This window comes from Parasteatoda tepidariorum, chromosome X1 (assembly GCF_043381705.1).
Source record: "Parasteatoda tepidariorum isolate YZ-2023 chromosome X1, CAS_Ptep_4.0, whole genome shotgun sequence".
Lineage (NCBI taxonomy): Eukaryota > Metazoa > Arthropoda > Arachnida > Araneae > Theridiidae > Parasteatoda > Parasteatoda tepidariorum.
The window spans coordinates 6,650,725-6,668,488 of record NC_092214.1 but is presented as its reverse complement, the minus strand read 5'-3'; the positions used below and the strand labels follow the sequence as shown (position 1 = coordinate 6,668,488).

Here is a 17,764-nt window from a genome sequence, read left to right as displayed (position 1 = left end):
GAAATTCAAAACACAGAAAATACTTATGCTCTCAGGTTTTACTATCCAAGTTAATTATCCTTTTTTTTCTGTATGTTTTCAAAGAAGCTTTTATAAGTAGCTGTATATAACTGTAGGATATAAATGTTATTAAAGTAACTAAGTACTATTAACAAATAAATTTGTCTAAATGTTGCGATATCATACTTTTGACAATTTATCACAATAACTCAAATAAGATTTTACTAGTATTAATATAGCACAAAACTTTTTCAACTTCAACAACTTTGAGATATTTTTTAAAGATTTTACATATTCAAAATTTGAGCTAATTGGTAAGTAAAAGACAAAGTTTTAATGATAAAAATAATATCACATCTTTATTACAACTGTCACACACAAAGCTCTGAGTATTTCAAATAAATATAACAAGCATAAGAAGTACATGCTTTCCTTGCCCTAAACCAAATTACCATTTAAATAACAAAAAATCACACAATATCATATTTATTAACAACAAAAAGATCTAATCATAAAAGATAAAAAGGTCTTTCATCACTTTTAAAAAAAAATTTTTTTTTGCTTACTTAAAAAGATGCACATTCTATCCACTAATCAGATGCTGTAATTATTAAAATATTAAAATTTGAATATTTTACGAACTAGATTATCATTTGATGTTATAAACAAATGTCATTCACTATGCCAAATTCAAAAAATTATATGTATATATATATATATAAGTTCAAAATGTAAAAATTACAGAACTATGAAAGAAGGGGGGGAAATTTATAATAATAATAAAAATAACAAGAAACCGGAAGGGGGGGGGAATCCGAAAAAAAGGACAAAAAATTTTAAAAATCCGGAAAATAAAAGATATAATCTTTATATATATAATATATAATGATAATGATAAAAATATATATATATAATATATATATATAATAATATATATATATATATATGCGTGTATGTGTGTGTATTTAAAAGCACCTTATTTCATCAAATATTAGAAATTTTATCAATTCATTATAGTTCTTAGTAAGTTTAGTTTAAACATCTGCAAATCAAAAATTCATGTAATTAGGAGGAGTGGAAAATAATGTTTCTTTTTTAAAAAAAACATTAACTTCAAACTAATAATTATTAAAAAAAATTTATTTTTAACATCAACAACCTTTTGTCACCTAATTTGCAAATTTTTAATGCTGAAAAACTAAAAATGTATTGGATTTTGAGCAAAATATCTGAAGATGGCATTTTGAACATTTGGCACCCATATGAGATGTAAACTTGGCTTTGCAGTTAATTAGGGTAATTCATTTGAAGACAGCCACCACTGTTCTTTGCATTTTTGACCGTCAAAAAGGATGTATTTTTAATCTCTAGTCGTACAGACATTAAAAATTGTTACTGTATTCTGCTGCTGAAGCAATAAGTTAGATGTGGTGAATTAAAGAGTTTTTTTTCCTCCAGATAGATAGTGCAGAGTTCATTAACAATCTATTGCAAGCGTTTTGATTGGTTAACCAAGAGTGTTTGAAAATGCCTCTATATTCTCAAAATAAATTATTTCCTCTGCAACCCGTAACACACAATTGTTTAGAACAGTTCGTTTTTTGAGATCGATAAAAAATCTAAATTACCAAACCAGATGTATAATGAACTTAGATAAATGTCACTTATGATTATGGTAGCAAATGTTGAGTTACTTCTGTAAAAATTCAAAAAACATAACAATCCTGCACCTCTTCTGGTTAGTTTTTAACTGTGCATTTTCCCCAAAATTGCAAAATGCAAAAAAACAACATTAAGATTTAATTATTTATAGACATACAATTCACCTTAATCTGAAAATATCATTAGAATGGCTTTGAAGTTCACAAGGAGCTGATAAATGATAAACAAAAATTGATATCTGCAGAAACATTACTTTCTGGTCATCCTAATACTTTTGTTTCATGCCATTTTGACTTTGTCTAAAAAAGGTCACGGCTTCATAGCCTAAGATAACTATCATTTTAATGTCTTGCATAATAAAAAGTGTTTCAGAAATCTTTAAGCAAATGGCAAAAAAAACCAACTTGCATACTCTTTTCCAGTCATTTGCCCCTGAAATCAATATATATTATGAATCAAGAAATTAATTATCTGTGGCAAAACAGTTTCACTCAAGATTATAATTAGCTACATAGTTTTCGAAAAAGTTGAGACATAAAAACAATACAAAGAAATAGTTTAGAGAGAAAATAGTTACAAATTTGTTTTACAGAAAGTCAATATTATGGCATTATTAAGTGATAAATTTGCATGAAATAAATCCCATCCAAGTTATAAAAAATTCTTATTATGAAACTGAAATTCAAAATTAATAAAGATGACCTTTTTTATTCATAACAGAATTTAAGTATTTCATAATAGTATAAAATGGATATCTAAACTGCATTGATTACAGTTATAAAACATGAACTGAATAAATAAATTTAACTGAAAAAATTATGAAATGCTACTTTATTATGTAGGTGGTTTTTAAGGGAAATAAGATAACAGATATTTTCAAGTTAACGAAAAAATAAAATTGGAAATCTTATTGACTTGGCAGCTTTAACTGTTCAACAAATCATCAATATTCATTCTGTGGAAATACCAAATTTGGTCATAATTCAATTTCAACAAAATATTCAGCTATTTACTTTTTTCTTAAAACCACAAGTATTTCATGGTTGAAATTTTAAAACATTATAGTACAAGGTTTAAACTCAATTATTAAATTAATGGTTAAAAAAAAATTCCAACAGTCAAACATTTTGTATCATTGTGCTTTAATCCTTTAATTGTGATATGCATAAAAAAATGGAAGACTTTTTTACTATAACTTTTAATTGAACAACCTTTTTAATTGAAAGAGAAACAAAGAAATGCTTTTTTTTTAATTTAAAAATTTACATTAACAAAGAAATGTAGTTAATTCAAACATCAAAGCAGGTTAGTTCAACTGACAGAGAATAAATTAGAACCCAAATTGTTAGCGTTATATATGATCCCAATAGTAAATCTTTCGCTCTACACTAATCATATCTGTTAAATAATAATTTTTGTGTCATTACAGAAGTACAAAACCAGTGACAAAACATGTGGCCTTAAATTGCTTTTCAAAAAATAAAAAAATAAAGAAAAAAATAGAAAACTATTAAATATGTACTTTTTCTTAAGTTTTTTTTTTTACTATAGCAGAACACTAATATTTTGAAAACCAATAGTATAAATACTAGTTATCTGGAAACTATTTATGATAAAAAATTTTAATTAATACTAAAATAATCCACTTTAAAAAATATTTTTTCCTAAAGATGTAATGATTAGATAGAAAAAGGAACAAGAAAAACAAAAAGCAATGTCCAAAAAATCAAAACAGAAAAATTTATACATATTTTTACAATTTTAAATTATCACAAAAGTTTAAGAACTAATGACATAATTTATTCAGAGAAAATAAAGCATAGAATTTTCAGAGTTACTACCATTACCCTTTTTTTTAAATCAAATAAAATGCAGTGCTTTCCATTGAAAGGACTAGACTTGGCATGGCTTTTAAAATCAATTTTAAGCCAACCTGTTTCAATTTTATTACAGATAAAATCTGTTTTCAAGTCCATGTAACACTGGTTAATAATACCCCTACAGGTTTTCTAAGGGGTTCAGTTCAGGAAGCCCTGTTGCAAAAATTTCTCCACCCTTTCATTCATTAATACATAAATTATAATTCTAACCATGAAAGCACTTTAATTAAAATTTGAGATGCATAAATTTCAACTAACAATAAGGTGGAACTTTAAAATATTTAATGGGATATTTCATAAGTATAGAATATAAAATTGTTTTCCTACTATCAATATTAACTTCTAATAGTTTTTCTAAAACTATTTTTTAAAAGAAATCTAAAAAAAGAACCCATCTCAGATTACTGCTTTCAGTTCAATTTTTAAATCATACTCCCCTCGCTTGTAAACAGCATTATATTTACATTTTCAAAATAATGTTACAAGTATAGTTTTCATGTCAAAAAGACAGCAAACAGCTCTGGTTGTTATTATTTTTTAACTTCTCTATCATGCAATATAATTGAACACATCTTTTAATACTAACTGCGATAATCTCTTATATTTTAAAACTCATAAAGCAATCCTTAACTTTTCCTCTGAAACTTAAGTTGCGCAACAATTTAATTCTTCAAAATTAGCTAAATGATTTAAATACAACATTAAAATTGCATAATAATCCTACCAATATATATTATTCTTAAGACATAATGTTTCACTTGAGACACTATTAATAACATTAGGGAACTTTTTTTTTCTGTTGCATTAGATTTTTTAAACAGCTCTTGAATATTTTCACCTTCCTGATTTCAAGTTTACAATCAGTCTCTCTCTCCGAGTTATGATATCTTTTGTGTATTTATTGTAAACGTTGTGACAAACCTCTAAAAGAATTAGAGGAACATCATCAGGATTAAAACTTGCGTATGAACCCATACCTGGAAATGTCGTCATATGCAGCTAGGGACGCTCCCCTATTATGAATTGTTTTTTTGAGTTTCTTAACAGGTCATATTAGGGAAGCATCCCTAGCATGTATGACATTTTTGGGAATGGGATCTTATACAAGTTTAATACTAATGATATGCCCTCCAAAATTACATAACTCCAAAAGAAGTTTGAGGCAGCAATTACTTGGCCTCCTGTCACACATAACATTTTAAACTTCTGCATTCGGACAATAATTAGATTAAAAATGTCATTTTAAAAAAAAAATTAACTTTAAGAGAAAAACGAATTTTACATTTGAAGGAGCATTTATAGTATATTTGTATGAGTACTAGGAAAGTATTTATATAAATGAAACAAACAATTTGTTCCTCAGTCTAATCTACAAAAATAAATAGCTTGAAATTATGCATTTATATAATTAAAAAAACAGCCGACCAGTCTGTGTAGGGGGCAGGGAACTGTCCTTGCATCAGAAAGGTTCTGGGTTCGAATCCCGGGCAAGGCATGGATGTTTCTTTCCCTCTATCTGTGTTCTATGTCCTTTCTCCTTTGTGTGTGAATGTGCGAATGTGACCCACCCTATAAACGGGTTGTGGTAGTGTGACGTGGGCGACGCTGTTCCACCGCCGTGGCTTCGCCACAGGTGCCCACTGGGTAACGAAAAGAGAATTAGCAGTTCTGGCACTTTCTGTGGCCAATGGACAATAGCTCCAAGTGCCGGCCATTAAAAAAAAATAAATAAAATAAATAATTAAAAAACATAGCTTCATAAAAATACTTAATGCTAAATTCGACTAGTTATGAACATTTTAAAGTAGATTTAGAAAAAATTTTAATATTAAATAAAAGTAATGATTAACGATTCCTTTAAGATGAACCACCTTGCTATCTGCTCAGTAAAAAAAAAATACTGCATTGTTCAACTTCAAACTCATTTATTCAGAAAAAGTTAAATATTTAAAACTCAGGGCTGTCAACATTGTTTAGTAAATGCTGCCGTTAAATAAGCATTTGTTTTATTAAGAATGACAAAATTAAAATATTGTTTCAATATCTAAAAAGTGGCGGAATCTTTTATTTAGTTATTTTTAATTTTCAAAAAATTTTAAAAACAAATATAACTAATATGAATTCAAAGCTGTGCACACATAATTTTAAATAAAAATTATTTGTATCACAAAAAGTGGTAAATACAAAGAACAAAATTAAACGTGAAAAAACTTGGTATTTATGGACAGGTTTAATTTTTCTTTCATTAACCAATTGCACTGGCAAGAAATACACAGATTAGCTTACCAAAACAGTCGACTGCAACTCACTATGAGGTATTAAATGTCCGATGCCTTACAAAAGTTAGAATATCTTATCCATTTCTGTGATACAAATCACAAACATCTCTTTTATTTCCGTGATAATTGCCTACCAATTTCAATAATTTTTGTTTGAAAAATTTTCACACACAACCAAGTAACTATAAGAAAATTAGAGGAAATGTTACCAATGATTTTTTTTTTTATTTAACAGGCTTACTTAATTCACATTTTTAGTATAAACAGTTGATCCCCAGTGCAGTTTATCAGCGAGTTGCGGGAAGACATCAAAAATTATATTGCGAGTGATTGCTCTGATCATTGATTCCTTTTCTTAAAAAAAATGTAACTGAACACTTTTATATATGAACATTTATGTATAAAATCAGTTATGAAGTTTGATGTACTAAATTTTTCTTTATCAATTGTTGCTTAAGTGATTTAGATGTAGAACATAGATTTCTGTTATATGTTTATATTAGAATAATTACGTTTCAAAATTATTTTTTCATGTTTCCACCTACTTTTTGAGATTTTATCCACAATTTTTGCTATCCATGGATAATCCGGGCTCTACTGTAAATCACTTTCAAAAAAATTTTTAAAATTATAAACTGAAAAATAAGGAAAGAAGCATACATTTTTCCCACATTAACAATTAGGACAAATAGTTTCTGAATATTTCAAAAAAAGTTTTATAGCTAAAGTAAATTTTCTTATTGGCCTATAACTTATTATAAAGTTTAGTACATATTAAGCTTGACACTTCCCGCAACTTTTTTCATTTGTTTGTTTATTTGATGCCTGATTTTGACATTGTATTCAAAATGGATACCAGATTTTCAAAACGGATTGAGTTTTTTTATTAACTTTTTCTTTAGTTGGATATTCAGTACAACTATACCTATAAACCTATATCAACCATAACAATTTTTGTAGTTATTGATGATTTGGTGTTATATTTTGCTACATTTTGGGTAAAGGTTCCAAATCTGAAAAAAGATTTCTTGAACAAACCTAATTTTGGTAATTTATCTAAGCTTTTGAGCAAGAAAATATATCCCAAAAGGCAGAATTTCTAAAGACGAAAAGGAAAATTTCATTTTAACTGAAAGGAACATGACAAATAAAAGTCAAAATCAGTTTAAAAATTTCAAGCAATTGAAGTTTAAAAAACAAATATTTCATAATTTAGCAGCATTGTATCTTCAAACATAGAGCAGAGAGAAAAACAAAGTTTTTCTACCTCAGTATAGTAAAGTTGACTTTTAAAAATTCTGAACAACAAACACAAAAACGCTTATGTATTTGTGAAAGTAAAAAGTTTCATAAATTAGTCTGACTTTACGTCCAAAAGTTGATAAACACTGTTTTAACAATTGATTTGGAATCTCCATGTAAGATATAGTCAGAATCAGCTTATAAATTTTACTCCAGCAAACTTTTGAAACAACAAACATGCATTTCAGTCTGAAGTGCTGTCACATATTTCAGAAGCAGTCTTATTTCAAAGAAAACTAATAGAAATCTGTTTTCATGTACGAAATAATTACACCAAATAATGTCAGCTTCCTTTTTAAAACACTTAACATTTATTCATGTGTTATCCAATGTTATACATTTTATATATTATAGTTAATCTATTATTAATGTTCAACTCCAACAATATGAAGTAATATTCATTACATATTGAAATTAGAGCAGTGTAAGTTAATCCTATCAGTCTAAATTTTGTACATTTAAAAAAATTAAAATTGTAAGACATTATGATTTAAAAAAATTATAAATAGGCCATTATTCTATTTATTGTTTATTTATTTTATTTTTATAGAAATCAGCACAAAAAATTGACATTTATATAAATATTACCAAAAATATTTCACCAACACACAACAGCTCTAAATACATGGATAGACTTTAGATGAAGTGAAAAACTTTGTATTGCAAGTTAATTACTTTATAATTATTTTTAAAATAATATCAAGTCACATCAAGCAAGAATTTTACCGAAATCTAATCATAACTTTATTTTTTCAGCTTGAGAATAATTTATAGATAATCTACTACAAGCCTATTTCAAATAATTTTAATTTCGGGATTTAAATATCAATAAATGAATGAAAATATTCTTACTTGAGAACCTGTTTTACTTATAAGCAATAGACATGAACTACATTTACTCAATTATTAGAAAGACCATGAAACAAAATGATTGTCTGAATCTTCAGCTAAAAATCCGGTTAATAATAATGAAGGAATAGAGCTTTAAAAGTCATAAAAAGTTCTATGCAACTCCAAAAAGTAAAAAATAAATAAATAAAAATACATGAGGTCAGTAAGTATATGTGTACAAATATGCATGCATAATATAGCTGCTTTTATCAATAAAGGAGCAAATAAGTCATTAGTAATGAGTGTCAATTTATAAATAATATCTGTCATGATTAATTGGATTAAAGAGTTAATATCACGCAATATATACATAATATATAATAAATAAAATCTGCAGTGCAACAAAACAATAAATCTAATTAAAATACTAATAACCTAAAACAGAAATGTAAAACCAGGCTAAAATTGTCAATACAATTTCTATAATTTTTTGTTTGAATTTAGTAGATCACTATAGTCTGTCTAGCTACCACTTTATAAATAAAATGTAAAATTTATAGCCGCATTATTTAGAAATAACAAAAACATTGTTCCATGTTTAGAAACAATACAAATTTCTATTACAGTGGCAAGAGAGAAAAATGGGTAGAGAAAATCTCTACCAAGGTACCTCTGTTGTTGTGAAGAAAATCAAAGAATTTATTTAACTGTTACCAATCTTAAACAAAGAATTATTTCCGAAAATTTCATCAAAACAATGGATCACAATGGAACACTTCATGAAGTGTTCTGATAAAGGTTTTTATTCCTAGGAAATAATGAAATGACAGCCTCTTATTCATTTTAAAATACATATATATGATGGAAAAAAAGCAAGATTCATTCTATTTAAATAGCTAAGGTAGTGGGGAAAAAAAATTCTAGGTTTCATTCTTTTGAATTGAATTTTAGAAGGAAAAAAAATAAAAAATATAAAATCAAAAGTCTTAAAAAAAATTATTATTTAAAAAAAAATTATTTTTATTTAAATTGTCGGATGAAGCTTTCTATCACTAGGAAATGATAGCCTCTTCTTTATTTTAATATATGATGGGGAAAAAAAGCAAGACTCATTCTATTTAAATAGCTAAATTACTGGAAAGTTTTCACTGTTTTAAATTAAATTTGAGGGAAAAAAACAAAAAAGAAAATATAAATTAAAATGTCCAAAAAAATTATGAATAAATAAAATAGCCCATACTTTTCACAAAATCAAAGTAATTATATTTTTAATTTAATCACTTTTGAAGAATAATTATCATCAATGATATATCATTTTTATATCATGAAATCATTAATATCTTAATATGATTTTAATACAAATTTATAACAAATATACTAAAATATATTTGATAAATATGAAGTGATCCATAACTTATCTTAGTATTTCAAGGTTAAACAAACTTAACCCACTGATGGTTCTGCACGTAAAAAGCCGAATTTTAACCTGCAGTCTTCTAGCAGAGCAAAACCAGTTTTTCCATGTACTTCGATAAAGAAATAGTAGATAGGGGAGAAATATTCTCCTAAATTTGCTCTTTCACTTAACCGCCAATGGATTAAGGAAAATGAATAAAAACTTGTCAAAATATGATTTGCATCACAACAAAGAGTGATCAATCCTATATGATAAGAAATTATATAATAATATGAAATTGACATTAATGTTCAATCACAATTTTAATTCATCATTATCAACAAGATTGTAAATCATAAGATGCTAGTAAAGGTTAACACAGTTTTCATGTAAAATAATTTTGGATTTCGTAACATAAAAACTGTAAACATTTATTTCAATACACCCATTTAGCCAAAGAAAATTGATTTTATGCTTTATTAAATGTTATTAACTTAAAATGGGATTTCTGATATTAAGTAAAACTATTATTACAATAAATTGTGACATAAAGTGTCAATAAAAGTTAAAATAAGATAAACTGAAATTTAAATGTTGCAATTAAAATTTTTTTTTTTCTTTTACATTGCAAGAAGATCTTTTTAAGGCATTTTAAATGACAAAAGAACTTTTCAAGCACTGAAAAAAATCAGAGAACTTACAATCAAATTTTGGAATGCTTTGCATAGCAACATTTATCTTTCAGCATATCAATCATAGAAAAAAAATTAAGCTTTACTTCCATTGATTTTTTCATTTTCTGAAAAGAAAACTTTGGTGATAACAATGTCACCGGTTGACAAAGTTTGAGAAGCTGAATTACTAAGTTGAGCACTCAGTGCTTTCTGGGGAGATACAGTGAGCTTTTTATGACAGTCACAAGCACAATCATGGCTACAACTACTTTCATCAGGAGACCAGCTATTAAACAGTTCTGAGCTACCATTCAGCAATAGTTCAGGAGTTGCAACCCGATAGTTTGAAAGTGAGTGCGATGGTGAGGAGCTATAATTTGATTCATAATCTCCTTTATTACTGTCCACACTACTATCTTCGGAAAAATTATCATCATTATTGGAGCCAGAATGAATAGATCCAGAATCGTTGCTTGTACCTCTGCTTCGTAATCTTTCTAACTTCTTAGCAACTTTTGGTGTACCTTCAATTTTGGCACGATCCTGAGGACTGAGTTCTAGATACCTGAATAATTGAATGTTAGATTGAACATAATTTTATAAATTATTATAAAAATTTTAACAATCTTCCAAATAATATTTTATCTTACTGTATTATAATAATTTGCAGAAAGATCACTGCCTTTAAAAAATTACTTCATGAAAATTTGGACAAATAACTACTTTACAAAGTAATGAATACTAATTTATAGGAATAAATCATGTGAAATATGCAAACTTTAAATAGAAGTGTTTACATTTTAAAATCTTTCTTACAATAAAAAGGACACTAGTTTGTGGACTTTAATGCAGTTAAAAGATAAATAAAGAAGAAAAAAATTTCTCACATATTCCCCAGAAAAACCTAAAAAGTAGCATGCGAAAATTATGTGACTCCCTATATTATAGGATAGTGTTATAAAGAAGTGTTTACCAAAGTGGACTAAGCCTAAAATAAACTCGCAACTTTTTTTCAGGTGTCTCACACAAAAAAAACTGTTTTCTTTTTTTGCAAAATGGATTTTCTGTACAATATTAGATCTATAACTTCTATTTCAAAAGAAAAACAATTGCTAATGGATAGTTACAGTCAATGTCTTTTAAAATCTTAATACATTCAGAATCCCTTATAACTCCCAAAAAAAATTTTATTACTTTTCTAAGAAGCTAATTGTTAAGTTATTTTTCAGCAAAAAACGCTTACTTTCGTTTTCATCTTTGCCCATCAGCCGTTCATTTACAATCGTTGTTCTGAGAAAGCCATTACGTTCTTGCTTTCGTTTGAATTTTCATAATAAAATCCGACTATTTAAGATGGTAAATAACTATGTGAGATATATATAATAAATCGTCACCTAATATAGCTTAATGAAAATGTGAGCTTAAAATAAGGTATTTTTATAATGTTGAATCTTTCAAAAAAAATTTGAATAAAGAGAAAAAAATGAAATTTCTTTTTCCAGTAGATTTTATTAACTTCATTATAATTGCATTAATCCATTTTATAAGAAAGAGTATTGAAATCAAGCATGTTTATTTATTTAGTTTTACATTACATAAAATAGGAATTAAATTAAAAATACATAAAAAAATACATTTTTCACCATAACAAAATTCTTATTTACTCAAAGAATAAAAATATTAATATTATTATATTTAACAAATTTTCATTACAAAAGATAGAATTTTGATGTAAGATCAATTTTATGCTTCATATCTATTTAAGTTATATTTAAGATCAATTAAATTCATAAATGAAAAATTATCAGGTTCATGCAATAAAACTACCATAAAAAGCTCTTAAAAGTTATTGAATTTTTTGAATACTAACTCTAATACGTAATTTATACACTACTAAAAAAATTGGGGAATATTGTGAGTTCGATATTAAAAAAACTAAATTTAAATTGATCACTATTCATAAAGAAAAGAAATAAAGGGGGTTAAAAAGAAAATTATAATACCAACAAAGTTGAGAATATGCAAATTTTGACAGTGGCATCAAAAACAAAGCATCATTAAGAAAAAGAGTAGAAAGTGACCTACAATATCCCTTCTGTAGAAGTAGATTGAAAACAAATGGATATGCATTAAATACTTTGTGCCAATGAGTACAATGTCTCAGAAAAAATTAACTGAATCAGTAACCTGGAACGACATTGGTCATTTATAGGCGAGTCAAACAATCTGCAGTGGGGGAAGTAATGGAAGTTATTTGAAATGTAATTTTCAGATAAAGGAATCGATTTTTAGAAACTGCAAATGTTACTCAAATATCAGAAGGTTATACATCTACAACCACACAAAATGAAGATCAGTATTTAACACTAACAGTCAGGATACACTATGAATGCGACTTTACTGTAGCAGCACTTTTAAATGGCTACAGACACCAGAATTTCGATTCAACTACAACCACCAATTCCGTATAAGTTTGTATGCTTGCTCATCTATAATTTGTGTTTTAATGACAAATCACAGTGCTACTTGTAGAATAGCATAGAAACATCTCAGGTGGAGATGAGTTGAGAGAAACATCATGATCTTCAAGGATGTCTGAATACAACCTGACATAGGCAAATTATTACCTGAAATGAACGTGGATCTCTGAATAAATTTGAATTTAAGCATGAGAGGGTCCGAATTGGCCACACTGATCTGCACATTAACAGGAATGGGACATTAATGGCTCAGTGTTAAAGAGATGAAATCCTCAAAAACCTATTGTGCTCTTTTAAGCTGCAGCAACCAGTAAATTAATCCTCTTAATGGATAATAAAATCAAGCAACATCATGTTCAGCTTACTAATTTAATTTTACAATAAAAGGGTTAAATAATTTACTTATACTTTTGGAGAAAAAAATCCTTCGAATGGATTAGCCAGCATATTTTCCAGATATGAACCCAATGGAAAATGCGTGGGATATTCTCGGGAGAAGGGTTTCTAGTAGCTTATTTCCCTCATAAACAACTTAGTAGTTGGAATACTCTCTTTTAAAAAAGTTGAAGAAATGCAGTCCCTTATAGATATTCCCTTTAATTCCACTCTTTGTAGGTGTGAGATATTGCCAAAATCATAATTCTAAATAAAACTCATTTTATATAATTTTTTTGTTTGTCAGTAAAATAAGCTCAAAATTTCATTTTTTTCTCTTGCAGACAAATATCATCAATAAAATTTTATTATTCCATATTTATTTGTTCTTTTCTCATCTTACATCACCTATACGTCAGTGATAAGCATAATAGCCCTTATCTCCTAAGCAGTTTAGTAGTTATCGTCATTGATTTTCCATTTGCAAACACAAGCTGTGAGAATTCAAACTCAAGTCAAATATTTTTTTTAAACAAAAGTCAGTTACCATCTTTAATCTAAAAAACACAGAATTTGCTTAGGTTTAATGGTATTTTGAACAAAACCAATCTCTAGACATTTGGTCTGAAACTTCATAAAACTTTGTTTCACAGAAACCAGAGTCAATGAAAATCGATGATAATGGTAAGACAGTTTGAAAATTAGTTCACATAAAATGAAACTATATCTAATAAAATATATAACTATGATATACATTTATATTTCATAATATATATTTACTTACTATGTACAGTCGGCAAAAAAAAAAAGATATCACCCGGAATAACTTTTGTTCTAATAATCGGATTTTCGTGTACTAAGTGTCAATCTTAATGGTTGCGGGGGGTGACCTCAAATATGCAAATTATTCAGTGCTAACTATTAATTAAGTTACAAAATCAGACACAACATACTTTCTCTGAATAAACATACATTTTTTTAAACATATTTCGATTCTTAATCTTCAAAATAAAGGGGGTTGCCGCAATCTGGGGAAATGGTCCTCTTAGTTTGGTCAGGAGAGCATTTTATTCAAAATCATATTATTCAACAAATGTTGAGTTTTATAAAAGAATGTTTCTGATAGACTGGGTTTATACATCAGCTCTTTTTAATTTTATTTTTAGTTTCTTCTTTCAATAATTGATACAATTTCAATAACATACAAATGTATGCATAGATTTGGAATAATATGTTTATCAATTTCTACATTCTATATTTTATAATTATTGATACAAATACGTAGCCAACATTTTTAAGCATCTTAAAATTTCTCAACATATTATATATCATCTTAATCTTAAAATAAATTTGTTAACTACCTGTCTGCACTTTTTTTCACAGAATTATTTTACCAGCTTTTTAATTAAATTTTAACATTTCTCAAAATCTTATTCTTTACGCTACCACGTATATTATTTTTCCATTAATATACTAATCAATTGTTTTAGTACCTTAATTTATGCTTTCCTTTAAAATAAAATTCCTTTTTATATTATTGTCAAGTTTTTATTGAAAGAAAACTTACAATTATTGTCAGCTAGCTGAGTATTAAATCTTGTTAGGAAATCAAGAATATTCTGCTGAAATCAAAATTATTGATTGTTGCTTTTATTGTTTCTTATTTATTTGAGTAATAAAAAGTAAATACATATGTATTCACAGCAAAAAAATACAGTTGTCCCCATTTAGTTTCATATCGGATAATCGAATAACCCGCTTATACGAATAAAATTCAATGGAACCAAATCATTTTATATGTAAGTAATGTTAAACTTCCCCGTTTAAATGGATATTTGTTGGTTTTTGTCCCCGCGTAATTGCATAAAGAAAAGGTACTAAAATTAAAAAAAATTTGCTTATTTTTGAGAAATGTTTCACCAGCCAAAATGGAATTTCCGTTTTTCAGTTAAGATAAGGATAGAATAGATGGTCACTTCAATAGAGACTTCCTGTTCATTAGTTGGTCTAAACGGGTGTTAGGGATAAAGTTGAAAAATTAATCAAATCTTGCTGCCAGTTATACATTAAAGTAAATGAAGGGGGTTTTACCCCTTTTTAACTTACTTCACTCACACATCATTTAGAATGCAAAAAAGGTACAAAGTTATTTGTTTTGGGATCAAGACTTGTTGTCCCCTCCTAGTGCTCTATTAGCTTTGATAAGAAAAAGTTTGAAAAACCTAACACACTAGTATACAGTGTGTAATTCTCTACAGTTGAATAAACATTGATTACTCCAGTGAATAACTCTGAGTTGGTTACAAGCTGAGCGCAAAAAGGAATGATTTGAATTAAAGGGGGAAAAGAACAGTGAATTTTGGAAACAATAAATTTCAAAAAATCCAAAACTAAAATGGCACATTCATTTGAAATTTCTCAAGTTTCAAGAATTAGAAAAAAATAAGTTAAAAAAAAAAAGAATTCTTAATGTATTTGAAAGGACTATATGCAAGTCATAAAAGTTTTAGTAGAAACTGAAGTGAAAAATCTAATTTTGATAATTGATGAATTAAACGGGTATAAAAACAGTCTTCAATTACAGATTTTTTTCAGAAGGGGTCAAATAATATTTTAGTACCTATATTATACTTTCCACTAACATTGCTTTGTTTTTATGTAACTTTAAATGGCATTTATATTTTATGGTACTAACATAGACAGTTTTAATTATAATTGTTTATTGATCATAAAACTGAGATTATTTAATCAAAACGTTATAATATGCATTACGTTTACTTTGAAAGGAATATACTATGCATAAAGTAAAATTTCGCAAAAATTTAGAATTTAAGATTGGATATTGCACTCCCCTTTTAATCGAATAACCCACTTAATTGCATAGATTTGGGTGGAACCGATGGTATTCCTTTAAGCAGGGTTGACTGTACAACAGTTTGCTTTGTTTTTTAAATGGACAAATAATTACGGGCATACAATTTTACTTTGACGTTCACAGTTATTCTTGCCCGTTAACTTTAAGTTGTTCTTTTAAAAAGGATAATGTTGAAAAAATTTGCCAGGAAAATACTCGATATGCCTTATTTTGTTAAACAGCTATTAAAACAGAAAATTGTGAAACGATTCCAAAACAGTGCCATTTTTAGAATCATCATCTCAAAACTTGTTCTTTTTTTTAACATTAGGTTTTTTCTACTTAAATAACCTATAATTATAGTTTTAATGCATGTTTTAAAGAAATTATGAATACAAATTGTGATCTAATATTTCATAAGGAAAGAAGAAGAAGAATGATTCATTGATAGTTGTTTGATTGATCCGGAGAAGTTAATTTTTTTCGGAATGATCGGCCTTGCAACTTTGATTCTTTGGATGAGGGGTCATTTCATGCATGTCATTCGACTTTAAAATTTCAAATATAAAATGCAAAAATTACAAGAATGCATAAGCTGGCTTTAACTAATAATAAAAAGAAGGACAAAATCTTCGACAAAAGAAGTTGGTTCATAAGAATATCAGAGTTAAAAAAGTAGTGTAAAAACTGTAAAAATTGTTACTCTTGTTTAATTAGGGGTATTATAAACCTATATTTTCCTTTCTTTTAATTTTTTAAATTATACTTTTTAATAAACTAACGAAATGAGTGTGTAAATAATATCCATTCCTTTTACTGCAAACCAAGTTTACTTAATATCATTGGCAAATCTTATGAAGTGCAAATTCTTGAGTCCCCATGTAGGGTAGTAGGATATTTTATGTATGATTGGTAGTTTCAAGAGTGGACTCTTATATTAGGTAGGTAACTTCTTTAGAAATTCTAATTTGAAAAATTACTTGATATTTTACAAATGTTACAAGGGATGTGTATTTTTTTTAAATGGTTATTTATATAATTTTCCCATTGACCATCAGTTTTCCCTTAATGAAGCAAAAACCTTGATCCTGGTATGCAGCAAAAAACTAAGTCATTATGAATTATTATCATTTAACCTTTTTTTAATTCTTTAACCTTGCTACTTAAACACTATGATCCGCCGCAATATGTTTTTGCTTGAGTCAAAATTTTGAAATTTTTTTTTACAATTAACATACATCATAGTTAAAGAAATTAACATTTTAAAAGATTTGAAATAATTTTTTCAAAGAGCGCATCTGTAACAATACTTTGGCAAATTATAAAAAAATAACTTAGCACAATTTATGAGTTAATTTATCCACTACATAGCCCCCCCCCCAATTCCCGCAATTTAGAATTCCATGTCAAAATTTATGAGTTTTTGAAATAAGACCAATTGAAATAAAAGAGCTGATAAGAAAAGATGCATAACACTGAATAAATTATTCACATTAAATAATCAAAATATAAATTTACAAAACATTTATTTGTTTTATATAATTTTTAAATTTAAAAAATGAGAAGTTTTATGGCATTTAGCTAATTTATGTTTTACAATATTTGTAATGTTCAAAATGCTCAAAGGGTATCCACTTAAATCCTATCGGAAGAAATTCAAACATTTTGACTCTATTCACAGTTTTCTATTAATTAAGCCAAAGATTATTTAACTAATGTAATGTAGTTTAACCAATGCATAAACGTTGGAAATCGTTAAGTGTAGTGGGTGGTCAAGAAGGGAGGCCAAAACTGGGGAAATATTTTGTCTCATGTATTAAATGCTTTTTTCAATTCGTCACTTTCTATTAAGTTTATTTCTAGTTACAAACAGAATGTATAAATTCGGTTATTATTTATAAGCACAGAATGAATTCCTTATTATAGGTACAATTGTACAACCCATCAAAGGTTTTAAGAATCAAATTAGTTTTAGGCAAACTATGAAATAATATTACAGACTCAATGAACTTCTTTTTTAGAAATAAATCT

The 17,764-nt window shown here is 27.0% G+C and overlaps 1 protein-coding gene across 1 annotated transcript in view; it reads right to left on the bottom strand.

Annotated features, from left to right (window-relative positions):
- Window positions 1-331: 331 nt before the first annotated feature.
- Window positions 332-17,764, bottom strand: part of LOC107446429 (Egl_like_exo domain-containing protein) — a 36,067-nt gene continuing 18,634 nt past the window's right edge. The window contains exon 5 of the mRNA XM_016061069.3: window positions 332-10,589. Within this exon, the coding sequence (XP_015916555.1) occupies window positions 10,118-10,589 (472 nt within the window). The 3' untranslated portion in view covers window positions 332-10,117. The remainder of the gene's footprint in view (window positions 10,590-17,764) is intronic.